The sequence below is a fragment of the Rhinoderma darwinii genome, chromosome 1 (genome assembly GCF_050947455.1).
Source record: "Rhinoderma darwinii isolate aRhiDar2 chromosome 1, aRhiDar2.hap1, whole genome shotgun sequence".
NCBI lineage: Eukaryota > Metazoa > Chordata > Amphibia > Anura > Rhinodermatidae > Rhinoderma > Rhinoderma darwinii.
Window position 1 is genome coordinate 567,277,034 of NC_134687.1, and position 22,201 is coordinate 567,299,234.

Genomic DNA, 22,201 nt, shown 5'->3' on the forward strand with positions numbered 1-22,201 from the left:
GTACAGAAGATGAATATATGCAAAAGTACCATGGTTTCCATGCCAGAAATAATAAAAACAAAAATATTGCTAAATACAGGAGTAGTCCAGGACTACGCCAAATTTGTTTTTATTAAAAATTGTAAGAAATTCTGCTCCGTTTAGACACTGGGCTCCCTCCTGCCCTGTGATCATGTTGCGTAATAGACCTGGTGCTTTGCATGTGTGTTTTGTACAATGTATGGACCCTGCTATATACGGGTTTGGTCATGTTCACACTGGGCAGCGGGGAAGGGGGCTGAGGCATGATGAAGTGGAATTTTTATTAACAAAAAAAGGAGTAAGTGGCCTAATGTTTCATTATTTCTAAAAAATTTAAATCTTATTAAAATAACTAACAAGAAAAATTAACTAACTTTAAAAAGTTTTATTTTTTTATTATATAGAAGTCTAAAAACCAAACACCAGAAAGCGGTCTGTTCCATATAAATATTGTAACGTTGTTTGAAGTCAATTTTCAAAAACATTTAAAAGCAAATGAAGGAACACAAGCAGAAAATCATCATCATCAAGAGACAACAATGTAAGAGCAATGTAAAGTACCATCCTGCCAGCCCTTAGCAACCATCTTTTGCCAACATAAATCTCACCCATAAGCTCCATTGCTGATTAGTTTCATTGTTTCAAAGTCACTCTCGCACGGCTTTCTTCTCATTTTTAGTGATCGATTTGAGCTCTAAAACAAGAAATTAGAACAAAAAATGTAAAATATAAAAGTTACATAGAAAGACATTTTTTTAGGGCTTATTCACACTAACTTATCTCTTGTCCATGTGCTGTCCATTTCAACAACAGACAGCACACTGACCTATGCAATTCAATGGAGCTATTCACACTTCCAATTTTTTTTCACGGAGCGCGTGCCAGTTGCGAAAACTCCACAGCATGTCCTATTCTGTCTGTTTTTGAGGACCAGCCTCGAACAATTAATATCTATAAGTGCGTGAAAAAACTAAATCCTTGTGCTGTCCGTTTTAATCGCTGATCACTTTCTAAAGAAATGCAGAAAAAGAAAATAAGTGAAACCAGGAAGTGCTTGCGGAGAAGAAACATGGATGAGAAAAACGGATGACAGACTGACGCAACACGGACAGTCATATGCATGAAACCGATCCATTTTTTTTGCTAATGGAAATTGGGCACGCTTGGGTGGATAAGGCCTTACAGTGGCTTCTGTAACCTCAACAGTTTATTGTTTAAAACGTATGCGATACATGCAGGGCTCTCAACAGATTGCTTTTCAAAATAAAACAAGCATATCCACCATATAGAAGTATTATTGTACATGCACAATTGTTCAACAGGTTGATAACTTAGAAGAGGAATAACAGTTATTACAGGCCCTATTACACGAGCCAATGATCGTGCAAACGAGTGTTCATATGAACGCTCATTCCCGATCATTGCCCAGTGTAATCAGGGTAACGGTCGGCGAACGCTAGTTCATCGGCTCATCTACTCTTTTCTGCAGAATTAAAAATAATCATTGTTGTCGGCAGCACATATCCCTGTGTAATCAGGGAGACGTGCTGCAGACATGATGAAAATGTATAGCGACGAGCGGTCAGCGTAACGAGCGCTCGTCCCTGTACATAGCCAATCATTTCTTTGTGAAATAGGAGCAAAAGAGTGCCGATCAACGAGCTGTCTCATTGATCGCCGCTTGTTTACACGGCGCATGTCGGGCCGTGTAATGGTACCTTTAGTCTTGAGAAGAAACATTCAAGGGGGGGATAAATTTGTACAAATATAGTAAAAAATACTGTGAGCAACTGTTCAGTGTAGGGTCATCTCTAAAAAGACAAGCGGTTACCATCTCCAGCGGAGAGGGAAAAAAGGTCCAATTTCCAGAGTGTAAAGGCTTCATTACTGTATATTCACATATTGTATTCATATTGCAGCGTTTGCTGGGGTTTTAACATAATCGTGGCAAAACCATAGAGTGTGGCAGCAATTTTAAAAGGATACGATATGAACGAAACGTGTGAATACGCCCTAAGTGCTGTGAAGCTGCAGAATAGTCACACTGGGAACTGGTTTTGGTAGACTCAGCTGATCAGGCTTAGATACTTCCTTGAAGCAAAATAACAAACAATTGCGTAAACATATAAGAGAAAAATAGTTATTTGTGGGAAAACCTGGCAGTAAATGTTAATTTATCTGCAGCGCAACCACAGATGAAATTAAGCGTTACACTGTTCTCGTTGAAATCAATGCATTGTCTGCGTAATGCAGGACAGGCCCATCAGAGCAAAAGATGGTCTTTGTGACCAATGCCCACTTACATTACACACATTAAAAAACATCCATAGGTCCATAAAGGATGCAACAATTATCTCAAGATTTTATAACAACAATTTGTATTTGCGGAGAATGGTGAAATAAGGTAAAGCCAACCATCTTGAAACCACCAAAATGCCAGATATTTCTTCTACAGGTGATTAAAAAGAACAAAAACCTACAAAGGTTATAAACCACTAATGCAAGGTAAAACTAATAAAAGATTTGTTATTGATCAGGACCAAAAATTATGTTTACAACTTTTGGAATTAGTTTCAATTGTCAGAAATTCTTCACTTATAGAGATCACAGCGATCATAGCATATAATACATAACATTTTCAGTCATAATGATTTATACTATTACTATTATTACTCATCTTCATAGTTTAAAGATGAAAAATTGGAGATTGGAAACATTAATCTGATTGGGGGAAATCGGACACTGATATTATAATTCAAAGATGTTCTTAAAGTGGTATGCCCATCTTAAACGTTTATGGCATATCCACAGGATATTCCATAACTCTTAATATGCGCGAGTGCCACCTCTGAGGCCCTCAGCTATCGGGAGAATGGGGGATCCTATGACCTTTATTCACTGTTTTACACCAGGCCCTTTCCTCATAGAAGTCAATGGAGTGGTGGCTGTGCTTACAATTGGCCCTTTCCATCGAAATCAATAGAGATAAGGAAAGAGCCAGTCCCACACCTATCAGGCATTTGTGGCATATCCCTTTAACAGTAGTAGCATAGCTTAGGGAGACTGGGCAGATAATGTGGGGCTCAAAACAAGCTACTCTGCCTTGACCAATGTATTTAGACAGCAAACTGAATATTTGCCCTACGTTGAGGATAACTTAGCTGCGATATTCAATGGCAATACGTAGAACAATAGCAAAATGCACCAAACTACTGACACAAAAAGTCAAAAATGGCAAAAAAAAAGTGATGTGCACCAAATTTATTGTGTGGTTTAGACACTTTTTGCACTTTCCTATACAGTTTTGAAAGTGTGTAGAAAAAAGGGCATTGCTAAAATGCGCCAGATTTGATAAGGGTGTGCGCCATTTTTTTTTTACGCAAAATATTGATGTCAAGTATGCCAGCCATTAGGTAGAATAAGGAAGACAAATTTATCATGCAGCGTAAACCACTCTGATAAATTTGATCTAACATTAAGACGGTATTAATAAATATCCCCAATGTGTTTTTAAACATATCTAAAGAAAATATGATGTAGGATACTTACACTGGCAGATTCATCAGTCTCTGGTGTTTCTGCGGTTCCACTGTCATAATTGGCAAGTAGAGCGATTTCTAAAAATGTGTTTAAAATAATATTTTCAGCTAAGTTAGCCATAAACAAATAATACAATGATAAAAATCTTCAAAAATTGTTAAGAATTCAGAATTGGAATTTTTGTAAATAAAGTCACCTATAACATTTTACATATATCCACTGTAGCAGTACCAGGTAAAAAAAACAATAAAGTACTTATTGCCCAATAACTCAAATTGAAAAGAAGAAGGAAGAAGGAGAAAAAGTCAAATGGTCCAGTGTACACAGATGGTCTTATTATTTTTTTTTAATGATCAATTATTTTACTTGTGTAAAAACAACTTCCAGTGTACAGAAGTTCCCTTAGTCCTCAAGAGGAAATTATTAGGACCCACCCTCCATCTATACAGAAAATGTACATGTCCCCTTTTAGTTGAATTATAATATTTTTGCTGTTATCATGGCACACGCAGGACATTTCATTACGAAGATCGAATAGGTAAATAAACACGAAAAACTCCAAATGGGGTTGTCTACAGCTTGACATTTAGGGCTTATTGTAAGAACCTGGGCCCACCATAGGACTGTTACCCTGGTGGTCCAGTCAAACGCTGGTTTTGGGCTAGCTATACTAAAATGTGAAGGTGCAGTCAAATATAACATCAGACTTTTTTTTTTTTATGTAGACTATCTTGCAGTTTTAAAAGGAAATCAGCTGGTAATTAATTCCATTTGTCTTGGATAACGTTCCACGTAGCCTGCTCTAGCTTTTCTCTACAATCCACTGTTCAAGCCATTGTTCACCCGTGTTTCTCAACGTTCCAAAGCCAACTTCCCCGTCTACCAAAATTAATGACATCAAACTAACCCCAATGCACTGTGCTACCTATTAAAAGTACAGAAAGGCCACGGAGTGAGTACCCCAGAGACATGGCAAGTAACCCCTGGAGTACATGTACCAAAGGCTGAGAGAACCTGGGGTATGGATAGCCCCTGTTTCTCTAAATGGTTTACAGGATCAGTGAAATTTAAAGACCTTGCTGATGCAGGATGTCCAACTTGTGTGTCCTTTTAGACGGGCCAACTATCGGGCAAATGAGCGTTCACAGAACGCACGTTCCCGATAATTACCCTGTGTAAACATGGCAACGATCAGTCAATGAACGAGTAAATCGTTTTAGCTTCCTAAACTATTATCATTGTCGACAGCACATCTTCCTGTGTAAACAGGGAGACGTGCGGCCGACATGATAGAAATGTATATGGGCGAGCCCTCGTAGTAATGAGCGTTCATACCCAAACATAGCGCCTCGTGAAAGGAGCAAACGAATACCAATTTTGTCTCGTTGATCAGCGCTCGATGTTATGGCCAAAATGGGCCAGTGTAAAATGGACCCTTACTTGCCATGTGAAATTTTTATCTCAAAACTGATCTATTACTTAGGCATCTTTAATGACCTACAAACGCTGGACTATGGTCTTAAAATCCAAGATTTGCTTTGAGAAATTAATATAGGCAGCGTAAAAAAAATAAATCTAGAAACTTACATACTGTACAAATACATACATCTAGATTTTATAACATTATTAAAGTAGCTGCATATTGATGACATTATAGTGACACCACCGCCCCTGACCTCTCTCTATGACCTAGACTGGTGAGCCGGTAAGAACAGCTATTGACCTGGCCTGTACATGTATTACATAGTTGGCCGTTTATTTTAATGTCCAGCATATAATACTATTTTTAGGGGAATGTATGGCCACTTAAAGCTTTCTCAGGCGATAACTGCTGATCGCAGGGGGGCTATCTTTAAAGGCTTGCATTCATGAGACAACTCCTTTAGGTACCATAAAACAGAATCAGGGGGAGAGTCTTCTGACCTTACATGGTCTATCCATGTGTAGGAACATTAAAAAAAAAAAGTGTTACTGTAAGTAAAAATCAAACCTAAAATGATCAGGAAGGAGAAATAACGCATGGACCATGTCACATAAGTTCTTCTTTTCTGTTTCAATGTACCTGCCATCCGCTGTGATCATTGCAGTTGAGGAAAACTGCTTCAGTTTCATGAATTCTTTTATTCTGCTTCAAATATCTTAAAATACTATTGAAAATTCTTCCTAAAGTAGCTAATGTCACGGCGAACAAGGCAAAATGCACAATTCCATTTCAAAAGGAGCCTTGCCCAGTAGCAGTTATCTCGGAGGCACATAATATCTGCAAACAGTAGGTATTAATGGAATGAATCCCAGTGTCAGCACTTAAAGTAAGAATCCCGGGAACCATATTGAAATGCCTGAAGAGATTTTTAAAACTCATCTAAATACCATTGAACATCTGCCTATTTTATGTCATTGATTGAATCCATTTCTGTAGACTGGCGTTACAGAAAAAGAGAAAAAGAAGGTAAAGACGGCAATTTAAAAACCACAGGGGAAAAATAAAAAAATTTCCTCTAGGGAATAGTTGAGAAATGCACCGGTATCTAGCAGATGATGAATCTGTTGTGGTCCAGCTTTCAAAGCACCGTCTATTCATGTGCTATTATCAACCGGTAATTCATGCGTGACTACTCTATTAGGAATATTTGGTCATCATGAAGGCAGCTGCTGCTGGGTTCAGATCCTGTGCTACCAGCGTGGATACCCTTCAAGTTGTTTGTTTGCAAACATTATAAAAAGGTAACAATTTGGCAGATAAGAGATGAAGCCCGGCTCTTTCCAGCATGCAGCTGAAGGTAATAATGCTCAGCTGTTAGCAAAAAGATATCATTTTATAGTCATTCTGTTTGACGGCAAACGTGGAATCCTAATGCTGCTCATAAAATATCCAAGTCTCCAGCAAGAAAATTAGGTACTGGTAAGAGCTATGTAATAACGTCTGCTCTTCTCATTACATTACAAAATGATCCGTATTGATCATGTTATAAATTCTATGAAACCTCTTAGAAAACTTTCCACTGTGTTCTACCTTCTACAAAGTAATGACTCTAGACTTTAACTCAAAGTCTTTTCCTTGGCATGATAATACTAAGGAGTTGTCTGAGATGAGAAAAAAAAAAAAGTTCTTTTTATTTCCTATACCCAGCACCACTCTTGTCCATGGACTGTGTTCTGGGTATTTCACTTGAATGGGCATGAGCCGCAAAACTGGTTAGAGCCCATAGACCGGAGTAGAGGTGTTTCGGGGGATTTTTTTTTTTTACGACTTTCTAATTTTAGTCAGCCTTCGACTATCATAGTATTACTGTACTACTGTATGTCCTGTGCGTAATTAACTTTGATATTATACATTAATATACTAACAATCTAGATCATTACATACTTGTTCTAAAGCAATTATATTGACTTGCATTTTGTATGTTGCCATATTAAGAACATGTGTTGTGGAGCACATTCACAGTGTTTCTATTACTTTTATTTGCTGCGATGTACTAAAATGGATGCGCCCAATTCCAGAGGACCTAATTAGAAATTGCCCGAAATGTAAACAATAATGGCTTATTATTAGCATGGTCATCAATTTTTCATCAGTGGGGGCTTCAAATCCTGGGACCCTCGCCGATCAGCACAATGAGGGGGGACGCGGTGCTCCTACAAGCCTCGCGCCTACTTCATTGTTTACACAGGCAAGCGGTTTGTCCATGCACAGCTCAATCCCATTCAGTCTTGTGCCTATGTAAACAAGGAAGGGGACGTGGCACTTGAAATGCTTAAGACCCGGCGGAACCCTTTAATTTTAAGGCTTATGCCACCAGTGGAAATCATGTACATAGGCTCACTTCCTAAGAGATTATGTTGTGCTCCAAAGCTACATTAGTTTGTATATTTATATTGCCCTATATAGGATCCTTAAATTTTTTTTATTAAAAATGTAAAAAAACAATAGTGAATTCATTTATATAACGCACAATATCATTATTATTACAATGATACCTTATTGCACCTTTACAGTGACAGCATTGCTTTCCTTATATGAGGGAGGAGGCGCATGATCTTCTCTGGAGCAGGAGCCTAGTCCTGATTGAGACATCTCCATCCTATATAGCTATCTCACTTGAAGTTATGGGCATTTCTACAGCGTCTAAACGGTTCAAAGAGGATGCATGTACATTGTGTAGTTGTCATAAATGGAAATACATGACGTGCTTACCTTCCAGTGGATCTTTATTCAGTCCCAGCTGGCTGATAATATACCTAGGTATGTCTGTTTTAATACCTTGCCCCTCTTTGGCATGGCCTTCCGCCGCTTCCAAAAGGTAATAAAATTCTTCCGGATCAAATTCCTGGTTTACACAAAAGACGTAATTAACATTTAGAAAACCTCACATACACTAATAACATATAGTTTAGAATGTATTAAAAAAGGAATGGTCTAGAAAAGGGAGTTTGACAGCAGAGAAGATTCAAGTTTTATTATTTAAAACAATTTTTAAATACATGTGATTGGACGACTGCAGCAATTTTCCATCATTGGAAAGAATCTATCGAGTCAGCAGTACCCATCTCATGTTAGTCTGCCTAATCTTAAAAAGATCAAAAGGCAAATACAAAGGCTTTTATTCTTACCAGGCATTCCAACAAACGTGCTGGCCGTGCTATTACGATTAGGATTTTCTGGGCCAGTTGTTTAATAAAGGCCAATTCTCCACTCTCTGACCTTTCTTGAGCCTATAAAGATCAAAAGAGAACAGAAAAGGTAAAAAATATGAGCTTAAAATTGACACAATGAAGGTTTTTGTTGTCACCTAACACAATATTAAACTCCATGCAGGACTACACTAAATACATTACAAGTCACATGACTGGGCGGGGGAGGGGGGGGGTGTATAAAAATACTTAAAAGGCGATATATATATACACCTTTGAGTGAGTGGTTTTTAAATAAATAAATGTTTTTTGTGATTGTAATCACTTTTTGAATTGACTTATTTAAAAAAATTTATTTTTATGTGATCGATATAAGGATCTGCTTTCAGCTGAACTAACGAAAGCAGCTGAAAGAGAACAATATAGCCTCTATGCATACATGATACATAAAAGCTGTATCACAAAAAGTAAAAAAAAAACTTTAATAAAAAAGTCAATTTAAAAAGTGATAATAAATTAATGTTTTTTTATGATTTTAAATGAAAATATAAAAAAAAAAAAAAACATTCAAAAGATGTACATAGCCTTTAAAAATGTGGTGTTGCCCAAGTAGGAACCCTCACACTTGCCTTCATTTTGTGACCTTCACTTTTATTCACAGTTTATCGAACTCACCATCCACTATGTTGTTCAAAATTCTACTCAGCCATTTTATAATTCTAGCGGTATGGTGACCGCATGGTTTTTATGCCTTTATTTAATGATGCTTATATAGCGCCAAAAAAATCTGCAGCGCTGTAGAGATGGTCACCATTTACATCAGTTGCTGTCCCCGATTTCATAGGAAGCCAATTATCCTATCAGTATGTTTTTGGCGTGTGGAGCAGAAACTCACATAAACATAGGGAAACATACTAACTCCATGCAGATGTTGCCCTAGGTCGGATTTAAATCTAGGACCCCACTGCTGCGTCAATTTACATATAAATAACACTTTTAATTGGCTCCCCAAATGAGGATTTGGAGCGCCATTCACATTTAATAGATGGCCTTACTTAAAGGGATTTGCCCTCAGACATATTCCTTTTTTTTTTTCATCCTAAAAAACGAAACTAAAGCAGCTGCTATTGCCTATCCTTGTTTTTCCATTTTAATATTCACTGACTGGTAGGCACTGAGCTCACAGATATGAATTCTAGTTTCCTTGTTTTGCAACAGGCAGCAGAAACCATTCATCTTTATTATTATGTATGAGATGTCAGAACCAAACTAAGTAACTGTCTTCAGTGGTCAGTGAGTAGAGAACTTTCCAATTGTCTTTAGCTTTAAAACCATGGAACCAAAACAGACAAACTATAACCCGAGGGAGTCGGGCAGATCCATCTAATTAAATATACAAGTGTCTGCAAAGACTAATGAAGATGGAGGAGCAATTCACTTGGCTTTAACCAAATGCTGTGAATTATGCTTTCTTATCTCTAATTGCTTGTTAAGTCTCAAGACCTCGGTTTATAAACTCTCGAGACAGACCATAATGTTCACACTCTAAATAATAAAATTCACACGCAGCATGCTTCAAGGCAAGGACTGAGATCTATTCACAAAAACATCACATATACTCTGAAAGTGGTGTGTGAGCATTGGTAAAATATCCTATAACATAGATCATTATATTTGGAAGATAAAAAAAAAGTATTTTATGAAAAAAGTAGTTTAGGCCTTGTCTCTCTCAAACCAAACCTTGGGTAACAAAAGGCTTTTAGAGAAACTAAACTAAAATCTTTGGAAGGGCAGTTATTCCGGATATATATATATATATATATATATATATATATATATATATATATATATATATATATATACACACACTTTAATTGAACAATCCCCTTTGTTTAGCATGGTCCTCTAACAATAAACTGATCAAATAGTTTGCCACTCCAAGTGCTCAGTTACCCTGCAGTGCCATCACGGGTGATGTGAAGCATTACACAGTTCCCTTTGAAATGAATGAGCTATCCATATAATGCACAGATGTGCTGGGTCCTCCAGAGTGAGAGATACTCTTTGTAGCCACTCTCCACTCTGACTTCTAAATAAGGGTCCTTAACAAGGACATCTACCCCTTTTATAAACTCAGAAACCCCCAATAGGGTATTTAAAGAATCGGTTTTCTATATCAAACAACCCCTTTAAGCAGATACATGACAATTGTTCATTGCACTGGAATAGTGATTCCCAATTCTTAAAGATCTGTCAGCTCTGCTGACATGACTGTTTTAGTAAATACTCACATTTTCTATACTATAAAAATTCTGGAGCTTATTTTCATAGGGCTCTGCGTCGTGCCGTTTCTCTGTTATTCCTCTTAGAAATGTATGAATAACTGGACTACTGGGAGTTGTCTAAGAAGGACTTCTAAAATTTTGACCTGTCCATCAAAATTGGAGTTTAGGAATTCTTCATAAATATACTGCCTATTCTAACTAAAAAACACTACATTAACCTAGAACGGGAACGACTAGGAGTCATGTGATCTGTGCTGAAACCTAGTTGGACAATGATGGACATGGAGGAACAAATTATAAAAACTCATCTTGTCATCTCATTTAGGCCGCTGCATATAATTCTGTATTGGTTTAATTCATTAACATCAGTCACACTTGGCAGCATCACTCCCATTCATGAGCAATGCCAAGCTCACAAGTGGTAGTCACAGGACAATATTTAAAATGATAATATTGTGTTCCACCCATTTGATTTCACATCAGAAATGAAATTTATGTCACCAAAACATGTACTTTGTATTGAACGCCCTAATTACATTAGTAAAGTGATCCAGCAATGTGACCTTGCTCTTTCTAGTAATTACCGTGACCTAAAACACAACTTTAATTATAAGACTGTCTCCTCGTGTCTCATCAGCTTCTTCACTTAATGGTTAAAGTCTATCAGGCTGTGCTAATTCATTTATAATATATATACTTATAGCCGTGTCGTAACAGAGCTCCAAATCCCTTGCACAGAAGTAAATAATAAAATTCGGTTTGCCTTCAGCCACCACTACGGGGAGCTTGCGGCATACTGTTTTATTATTGAGCTCAACGGATAAATCATATGCAGTAAGCTTTTTCTAATGGTAGCTAAAGGCAGACAGGTTATTTTTTCATCTTTTAAGCGTGCCTTTCTTACGTTTACAATTTTTTCCCCAAAAATCAATAGTGTGTGCAAAGATAATACATCGTAATATATCTTGTAAACCAAAAATGCTTATCCGACATCTTTTTTGCCGCCCTATTCCTGGTTATTTTCTTTACGTTTCATACAGACTACACACAGCGGTGTTCTTGATAACTGTGAGGAATGGACACAGAAAATATATTGGAAAATATGATAAAGCCTAATTTGCTAAAACTAAAATACCCCTTTAATAAGAGTACCAGATTTTCACTAGTATAGTCAACCATCCGTATAATGATTTTTAAAATGACTTTACATTAGTGATCAGTAATAAAGAGCATTTAACTCATCTATGTCCAATTCCCCATAGAGTATATTTAATTGTTGGCAGGGCGTTATCCCCGTATTCTTGACGTATTTTTGTCAATTTATACTGATCATGCTGAGAATAATCATGTAAATACGAATATCACTGGACTTCTGCTTATTATACAGACAGGTTTTATTCTGGACTTCCAGGTTGGCAAACAATACGAAAAAAAATATACAATAAGGCCCTGTTTACATCTGCGTCAGGGCATTCCGTTGTTCTGCTCCGTCAGAGAAGTAGAACAACGGAATGCCAGACACAACGGTTCTGTTGCAACATGGACACCACCGGCGGCCGACGAAACCCATTGACTTTAATGGGTTCTGTCGGCATTCAGTCCGGGTGTCTGTGGATTTACCGTAAACAATAGCGCAGCAAAGCAATATTCCAGTAGTATTCAAGAATGTAAAGACCTTGGTTTCTCTACTTAAAATTATGTTTAAAAGAAAAAAAATAAGTATTATACGATTGTCTTTATTTCATAATTGTTTTAAATCGGTTTTTTTCCTCTTTAAAGATAAAAGAAGATTAGACAAAGGGAATCTGTGTAAACCTCCGCTTTCTTTTGAAATATTACAGTATTTAAGGAACAGGGCAACTACAAGCCTTGTTCTATCACCTACAGATTTGAATCCTGGGAATTTAACATTCCATTTGTATACAATTGATCTTTCTTATATTTTATTGCAAGTCAGACTATGAGTTACCTCTTGTAATAACTTTTCTAATTTTTGCTGCAACTCCAGAAAATATCTTGAGGTTATGAGACCTTGGTGGGATTTGTCCAGGCAGTCTCGTGCCAGCTCCACGATCTGATGGTGAGTGAAGCCGAGCACGCCATCTGGTAGCGGAAGCACGCTGTCAGGGGAATAGTTGGTGATAATGTCCTGAAGTCGCTCTTCCATCTGAGCTGTGGCCTGAGGAAATATGGGCATTGAAAGTAAAAGTCGAAAGTTACCTTTATAACCAGCGCTTAGAGCTAGTAAAGACAAGAACAAGGTGATGGAATAACAATTAGTTGATACAAAAATTTAATAAAAAGAAGATTTTAGAAAAATCAAATCATTTTAGTTTGCTCACTGCAAACCGCAACCTATGGGTAATAAATTCCCTCTATGGCTTTCCACAGAAACATTTCTATTAACATCATATTTAAGGGCTTTCCTTGTTTCTGCAAATAAAGTTTATCCATTGTACATTGAAACGTTAAGGGGTTTTTACACTAGGCGATTATCATGCAGACAAGCGTTCATATAATGCTTGTTGCCGATAATTTCCCTGTGTAAACCGGGCAGCGATCAGCAGATGAATGAGCAAACGCTCGATCATCTGCTGATTGTATAGTTTTAAAAAAGTAAAATATGAAAATATTATCGTTGTCGGCAGCATATCTCCCTGTGTAAAAAGGGAGACGCGCTGCCGAGATGATAATGTATGGGGACGAGTGATCGGAGTAACGACTGTTCGTCCCCATCCATAGCTCCGTGTGACAGGAGCAAATGAGCGCCGATCAACGATGTCTTGTTGATCGGCGCTCGCTGCATCGGCCGTGTTGTAAAAAGCCCTTATTTAATCACGGTTAATCACTTCCTCGTGGGTTTTAAGATCTTTTTCTTGCTGTCATTAAATACATTGTTTACTTCAAGTGGATGAAAATCTGCCCTGGTCATGTGGTGATCACACTGGTGCACGGCTGGTTACAGTACAGTTTTCAGAGCCCTCCATTATAATGAGCCGAATGACTGTAACCATCACATGACCAGGACAGAATTTCAACCTCTAGAAGTAAACAATGAAGGCTCCCGTTAAACTACACAAAGCTGAGATCCTACAAACATTGAGAAATTGATACACAAACTATATTGGAAAGTTGCTTAACTTTTCATTAAACAATAGAGAAGCTAAATTTTCGGAAACTGAAATACCCATTAAGGACTTGCTCTTTAAGCATTTAAGCAATTCATTTGTTGAAGGATTAGCCGTAAAGGCCTTTACATTTATAAGTAGGCTACTAACAACTTTAGTAAAATCCAGTTGTGTACTTAGAAGATAAGGGGCCCCATAGCAAAGTTCAAAATGTCCCCCTCCAATATGGCACCTGGTTTTGCCACCCAGGATAGAAGGACTTGTTTTTTTCTCTACCCTATTCCATGACATTTGTGCCAATTTACTCTCGTTTTCTAACAATGTACAGTAGATTTTTTGGAGAGGGGAGTCCGGTACAGATTACCACCACCCGATAGACAAGGGGTGAGCCCCATAGAAGACACATGGTCTGCTTCGATGTTATGTACGCCCTTGGTGAGATCAGTTTCAGTGGCAAGGTTAGGTGATAATCCAGGCCGATAAAGTGAAGAAATAGTAGAGATGTAGTTCACTTCGAGTGTAAAGTCATTTCGCCCCGCTAGGGTATGACATATGTATCACAGTTGTATTTTAGGTAATTATTGTACAACATAGAAATTGTAGGCATTATTAAGCCAAATATAGAGCAACTAGGACTGAGGAATAAGGAATACAAAATACAAAGCAATGAAATTATACAAAAGAGAAAATTGTATAAAATTACCTTAGGGAATCGTTCCTTGTACACATGGTTCATCATAATTATCTCGTGGTCACAGCAGGCGGTTGTACGTCCAGGGCTGACAACACGTAAAATGGTCTTTTAATTTACTTGGTATTAAAAGCAGTTCATAAATCAACACAATTACTTCCAAGAACAGAAAAGTACAACAAGCCGTCAGAATCACATGTGTTTAATAAAGAAGAAGCAGCCAGACTAAAGACCACCATCCTAGAACTGCGCGTCCTGATCTACAGCAGCGTTTAGATGAACATTTCACATCAGAGCTACGACAATCATTTGTAGCTGCTAGAAACTTTAATGTGTATTTCACATTCACAATCTGGGTGGTTGGAGGATAAAGGCCAATAAAGTCATCTTCTCCTCTGTACTACCCGGCAATGATTTACCACCATAAATCACTCCCCACTGAGGAGAAGGTGATCACAATGGGAACGTAGACATGTCATAAAATATGACAACTTTTCAGCTCACACAAAATATAAAAGTGACTTCAATAAATATATTAACCTACATTAAAGATTTTTTCACATATTTCTTTTTATACTATAAAGATGTGTATGGTTTAAGTGTTGCCAAGCTTCCTTGTCCCCCACCCTGCACTCCATGTGATCATAACGATATTTGGTCAGTGTGAATGAAGAAAAAGATGTTTAAGGAACCAAAACGTGTTTATTGTTGATCTTCATGAACCACGCTGCTGTAATAATGATCGGCGGCATGATCCTTAAATTTAAATGCCACTTGTAGAGGCATTGCTGCCGAGAGCACGGGTCATGAGGGCTTGGGAGTGCTATCGCTAGGTGACAAAGACGCAGCACCCTCAGCGAGAAGAAGTTTTCCCCATGATGGCTGTGAGCATCGTACTGAGGGAAATGTCCTTCAGATCCTCTGTCATGATTTTTCAAGCCACTGATCATTTGTCGATGGTTTTAAATACTGTTCCGCGTAAAGACATTAAGATATACTGGTTTCTAGGAACTCCCTGTCAAACCCAATTTAATGGCTGTAGCAGTTAAAACAAAGCATCCATAGCAGTCAATCTGACATACATTATACAACTGTCCAGCTAAAGGGTGGATTATCACTGTGCTGACAGGAGCAAAAAAAAAAGGAAAAGTGGTTTAGCAGCAGTCAACCTACATTTTCTTGCATACAAACTGAGTGTGAGAACTTTTTGACCATGAATCTGTTGGTGCAATACAAAAAGAGGTAGAAAACAATAAAACACCATAGCAGGGGTCCACAAAAAGGAAGACTATTACTGAAGACAATGGTTTGACACTGTCCGCTTTAGCAGGCCCTCTCTACTTGCCACCCTTCATGGACGAAACTCCAGTTGGTTGCTTTATATTGAGTTGAACAACTTCTGTCCCTCAAATATTCTGTCTCTAACTGAAATCAGCAGTAACACAAAGCTCCTAACGTTAGTAAGTAAAGAACAACTTTACCTTGACCTTAAACTCACTGAGTTCACGTTGTCTCAAATGGACCATTATTGATGCTGAACAAGAGTTTTACATGTAAAAGTTCTTTAAAAAAAAAACAAAACCCTGAAGTTTGCACTAATAGTACTACAGCAGTTGCCACTTGACCTGCCCACACACTAATGAGATGAGAGAACTTTAAGCCTAGGAGAGAAGTCCACCTGAGCCTGGAAAAGCTTGAATTTACAGTCATCAGAAAGGAAATACTCTATAAGACTGATCACGTTCTTGTAAACAATTTGTATTCAGAGGTTGACTATCAGATGATCACATTTCACGTTTAGGACAAGACTAAATGTAAATTTGATTGATTATTTCTCTCTGTGACAGTAGCAGACTTCACACACCTGAGACTCCTGGAGCGAGGGCGCAATGGTGTGTTCCGGCATCTGTCATCGCTGGCAATGCTCTCCGTGCAGAAATGTTTGGACAAAAAATGGAGTTCGTCGGGTGTTGGTTGATATGGTAATTGGTGTAGCTTCTCCTGGGACGAACAGGAAGACTGTGGAATACGGGAGAGAGGGTTAACATACATGTAGAATATAGACGCTCTTGAGATGTCATTGCCGATTTGCAGAGCCTACAAAAATTAGTAGTGATCAACATCAAAGGCTGTTTATTGTTTATATGTCTGCATCTGTCTCCAGTGTAAGGGAATCATGTCTACAAAGCACAACTGTCTATTTCAGATTGTATAAATCTCTTTTAAATGTCAGGCCGGAAGGTTAGTTGGAGGAGAATAGAAAATGGATGATATCAGCAATGTGGATATATTTTTGTTGACAGGTAAAAGGAATTGGACAATGACAAGTCATTACTGGCTGCTTCTCTACTGTATATCCAAATCTCATTGCAGCCTAAAAGAAAATCTTTGATGATCTATCATGAGATAAAAGGTCACATCCAGCAATGAAGTATGCATTATTCACAAACCTACATACAGCATATACAGATCCCATATCAAATATACCATTCAAAAAAGTACTGACATTAGATAAACACAAAAACAGTCCCCTACAGAGAAGAACATGATGATGACATATGCTATATACTAGAAATTGAGACAGGAACCGACCAAATATCTGATAATAGTCAGCAAATGTAAAATATTTGTAATGTATCTTTGATTTGTTTTTGGCCTTGTTTAGTTTGTTTTGTTCTGTGCAAATTACAAAATATGTTGCTGTTTGGAAACCGTCAACAAGTTGCTAATGACAAAACTGTTATCCTTATTGTGTGTCTGTATTAAGTACATTGAGAGCATAGTGCTGTCCTTCTGTGGAAAGGCTGTGGGCCTCACTGACTAAATAACACTTTAGTCCTGATAGATATTGCATGTAACAGATACTCATATCTTAATCAGACTATTCGAGGTCTAGGTGCTTAAAGAACGGACTAGCGTGTATTTACGTACAGAAGTCATTTGTGACTGCATAACCTGCAAAGCCCTTCGGACTTCCTAATACAGTTTGATAAGCAGCAGCCGAGGATGGCCTCACGTAATCTTTAAAATCATCTAAACAATGTGTGACACAAAGGAAGGTGCATAGAATACTGGAGTTTGGTGTGGAAAATAACTGCCCTACACAGTCTTGACCTCAACCCTAATGAACACCTTTAGAATGGCAACGCAGGTTTGTCTCCCAACATTAGTGCTTGTACTCATGGAACCATATTCCAAAATCGAAGTCCTTATTTCCCAACATTTGTGCCTAGTCTCATGGAACTGTGCTCCAAATCTAGTATTAAGCCTTCCCAGAGGAGAAAGTGGCAAAGAAATGCTCACGCTAACCAAATACACACAGATCTCATCTCCGTGTCCACATACTTTTGGCCATGTAGTGTGTATATATAAAATGCATTATAGCATAAAATAGAAGATGGACAACTGTATAAAAAAATATTCTGCACTGGCCACCACTGTTTACGCCGTAGTGGAGACTAATGTATATAAGAAAGTTCTGCTCTGAAAATGTAGGGCCCAATGTGTGATATATATATATATATATATATATAAATGATACATGTAGTTTATATTCCAAATATACAGTGTGTAAGTGGCCTTTTGTTTTCTGCACAGATGGCATATAACAAATGAATGACATTCACAGGTTCTTTTTGATAATGGGAATGACCTGGGCTTCACTGCAGCGCTGGAATGCTCTTGATCCGGGCTCGCCACATATACACATGTTTATCAGATACCTTTGTTTGGCTGGTGGCAGAGTTCATTGCATGGAGCGTGCTACCACTGATTGCTTATATATTACTGGGAGACTCCGTGCCTCTACATCACATATTTTATTACTATATAGACAGGCCGTGTTGACAGTTTCTGATTAGCTACAGGATTTGATTGTCAGAAACAAATCTCCTTTCTTGGTATCCGGACATCTCAAGGATCTCAAGTCCTTGAAACTGAAGTGGGCAACAGGACCTTTAAAATGAGGTTAGCAAGAGGCACTCAGAAAATAAAGTGAACCCCATAAAAGTAGGGGATGAATGATGAGGACACGGAATAGTAAACAGCCAACCGCATTCTGCAGAGCACATTTTAGGAAGTTTGTGATCCTGGATATTGGTATAATGATAAACATCAAGGTCATTTCCCTTGAAACAAAAGGTAAATGCTTAAGGCTCTGTTCACACAGTTTTTTGCAGGCGGAAAAACCTGCCTCAACATTCCTTCAGGAATTTTGAGGCAGATTTTGACCTGCCGGGAGAACATTTGCCAAGTTCTTCGGGGCACATACTGCCCGCGGCCATTGAGTGCCACGGGCTAAAACCGCAGCGAAAAACACGATCTTTGCCTCCCATTGATGTCAATGGGAGGTCAATGGGAGGTCAGACAAAAATGCTCGAAGAAAGGGCATGTTGCTTCTTTTTCTCACAAGCGTTTTTTACTGCTCGCGGGAAAAAAATGCCTCCGCCTCCCATTGAAATCAATGGGAGGCGATTTCGGGCGTTTTTTTCTGACGTGGATTACGCAAAATACTCTGTGTAAAGTAGCCCTTAAAGTTCTATTTTGCCCAGCTGTAAAATATTTTTTAGTTATGCCGTTTTCTGGTAAAGACTGGTGACAACCAATATGGCTGCATTACACCTCTCACAAGAGTCGTCACCTTGCTTTCCCAGACTTTCAGGGGTGGGGAACTTATCACTGCATTACTAGGAAGATATCTCATCACAACTCTAGGAAAGCTGGATGGAGACTCCTGTAGAAACTGTAATGGTGTACAACTCAAGGACTATTTACTAAAGATCTATTCTTGAAATAATAAAGATAATCACTTCCTCCTAACATGCCCCAAACTGACCAGTCTCTAACCTACTGTATTCAAGTGACAGCTTTGGCCTCATCTTGCTAAATCATGCATTTTACTGCCCTATATATTATAGACTAAGTGTCTTCAATGTGGTTGCAGCTAATGGTTGCAAGTGCTCGCTCCTTTTTTAATTTGTAGGTCAAACTAGCATTTGTAATCACAAACCATGATTTTTCCAAACAACTCATACTATCACGTTCTTTATATGAATGATCTTGAAGGTTTTGCTTACTCCTTATTTGAGTACGTCCATCAACTAGCCGTAAAGGAGAGCCCATTGATTTTAATGACCACCATGTAATGCTTCATTTCTCCTGTGGTGGCGGTGTAGGGAAACTAAGCACTTGCTTACAGGTTCATTCCAGCAGTGGGATCAGCTTATTTCTGGAGGAACCTTCAAACAAAGAGGGATTGCCTAATGCACACAACCCCTGTTTTTTAAAAAAAAAATCTAGATAACTGGTTTCTTTTCAGCCACATGAGCAGTATTAGGGGAATATAGTTTTTAATATAATTTGTCAAACACTTTTAAAAACGGACATCAAAAGTAGAACTCTCACAAATGAATGGCGACTCTACTCTTACATAGAACAGAAGCTTTGGCAATGGGAAAGTAGAGCAAAATTATCATGAAGTGGCAGCATTTACTATACACAATCTGAACTTTATTTAGGAAATCTCATTTGAATGTTACAAAAACAATGAATGATATTTTTGTCTACAAGAAGGAGTAACTAGATTAGCACATTTCTAAAGTTTAATCCCAAGAAATAGAACAAGATATAAGAGCTTTAGAGTCAGATGTGGAAATGATGTCATATAGCCAAAAAACAACAATGCCACAAGTGTCAAAAAGGTGCCGCAGTGATTTACTCGCACAATACACAGGAAGAGGTGACATTCTGCGGTTGCTACTTGTGGATTTGCAGAATCAAAGTTTGCTTCATAAATTTGAGGTGAAGGATATAGTTGTACGAGCATACATAAAAATTAAGTTTTTAGAGGTAAATACAAAAACTACAATAAATACCAAAACATCATATCCGTATGTAGTAACTGAACATCTTTTTCCTAAATTAATATATAATTGGTTCACTTTTTGCGGTTATAAAAGCATCCACTCTTATGGTAAGAATTTCCTCTAGAGTTAGGCGCTTGACTGTTGGAATTGACATCCAAGAGCATTAGTCTTGGCATTAGCAGTGTTCCAAGTCATCCCAAAAGGTTTTGACAATAGAGCTGTTTGAAGGCTTTTCAACGTATTATTTTCTAAACTTGGCAAACTATTAGGAAGGAAACAGTATATGTATGCCTATGCTGCTGCACCAACATTTTCCTTCGCTGGAACAAAGAGACCCAGGATTGGGTGCGACTGCTTGGCCATGGAAACCCAATCCATGAAGCCCATAGCAAAGAGTTCTTATAATGATGTCCCTCCCAGGGGAAATCTAAAACTCATGATAGTTGTAACTGGGGGAGGGGAACTTTTGCTTGCTGCATGCTCCAGCACTGAGTGAGCTTATGTAACCTCCTGCTGCACAGCTGAGCAGTTCGTACTCATATAAATTCCTACCTTGCAAGGGACCCTCCTCCATGAGCCAGGATGGAGCTGGCCTGTCTGTGTATTACATGGATGGCAGTTCATTTAACTTTGGGGGGACTTCAGCCAACAATTATTGCTCACGACGCCGCCATATACATGCATGCTCAGATGGATGAAATGTGCATGTTTATGACAATGGGGAGAGTGGAATATGCCACTGCCAGACACTGGCAGAAAATCACCTCCCATGGGAACAATTGACTAGGCATGAAACCCAAAATGCCAGATCCTTCTTTACCCCCATCAATAATAGAGTACCAGGGGAGTATCGATGGGCCCTCAGATGGCTTCTGTAGTATGGGGTAAAAGATTTGGGTGGCAAGTCAGAAATATTCAAAGGATTACCATCACATAGAAGCAGTGATCCATAAAAGAGCCAATGAAAATATATTTACATCAAAATTCTTCCACCACTTGTAAAGCGCTGCAGAACATGATGGCGCTATATAAATCTTGAAATATCGAAAAAGGAAGAGTGTCAGAAGTTACTACAGGGCAGGTAGGGAGTATCAAGTCTAGAGCCTGAGGAAAGCTATCGAAAGCTGTACTAAGAGCAGACGTGCGGTAATCTTGGCGGGAACATCAGCTTTATCCCAGGGTTTGTACTGTTTCATTGGATAATTTACCCCCAAATACATATGTATTTATATGTAATAAATTTGTGTGTGTCTTGTAAAAGGTAAGTGCATAAGATATATATAAGATATCATACATCTCATGTTGTAAACACAAAATTAACATTTAAGGTAAACTTTACACATCCTTATGATGATGAAACTACCAGTATCTTATTTTCCTAATAAAATATGTACCATGCATCAGAAGCTATATTTCATGAGAAAGTCCTTACCACACTGACATCTTTATAGTAGTGGAGTAAAAAATTATTTTAGACTGCATAAAAGAGACACCGGAGAGAAACCAAGCAACCAGCGGCTGCGTCGATAAACTATGACCTGTCTTCTGAGATATAGGTCAAACACTCCCCGGAATAATTTAAGAGATCTATGATGAACAGTAAATGTAAAGTGGAATTCCCTCGTTGGACAGAGGATGGAGTAAGGGTATATATAGTGTAAAGTGACAAATGCTGTCAACTTCTATTTAGATGATCGGTATAGTCACAACAGAAACCAGCTTGACACGAATGGAGAGAGAGTAGCCTAATTTCACAAGGACAAGTCATGCATCAAGTTGATGAGACACATCCTAGGCCACCGGCTATCAGGGGAAGTCCGGAAACCAAGTTGTTTCTTTCAGGTCTCAACTTTATTGTGTTGGGACCAAAAATTGTGTCTACTTAGCAAAATTCTGTCTGTCTTTGCCAATGCTATATCAAGAGTAAAACTGTTTATGTCTTAGATTTCTGAGATGTCAGCAACTCATAGCACAAAAGATAGGCTCCAACAGGGAGAATTTCTATGGTATTAGATCATTTCATAGAAGAAAAAAAAGACG

The 22,201-nt window shown here is 38.2% G+C and overlaps 1 protein-coding gene across 8 annotated transcripts in view; it reads right to left on the bottom strand.

The window, feature by feature from the left end:
- The window catches only part of MAST4 (microtubule associated serine/threonine kinase family member 4), a 554,832-nt gene that overhangs the window by 64,124 nt on the left and 468,507 nt on the right, over positions 1–22,201 (bottom strand). For all 8 annotated transcript variants that reach the window (XM_075838910.1, XM_075838903.1, XM_075838894.1 and 5 more), the window contains 7 exons: positions 16,162–16,316; positions 14,310–14,385; positions 12,448–12,657; positions 8,173–8,274; positions 7,757–7,889; positions 3,571–3,638; positions 630–715 (listed from right to left, as the gene is read on the bottom strand). In XM_075838910.1, the coding sequence (XP_075695025.1) occupies positions 630–715; positions 3,571–3,638; positions 7,757–7,889; positions 8,173–8,274; positions 12,448–12,657; positions 14,310–14,385; positions 16,162–16,316 (830 nt within the window). The remainder of the gene's footprint in view (positions 1–629; positions 716–3,570; positions 3,639–7,756; positions 7,890–8,172; positions 8,275–12,447; positions 12,658–14,309; positions 14,386–16,161; positions 16,317–22,201) is intronic.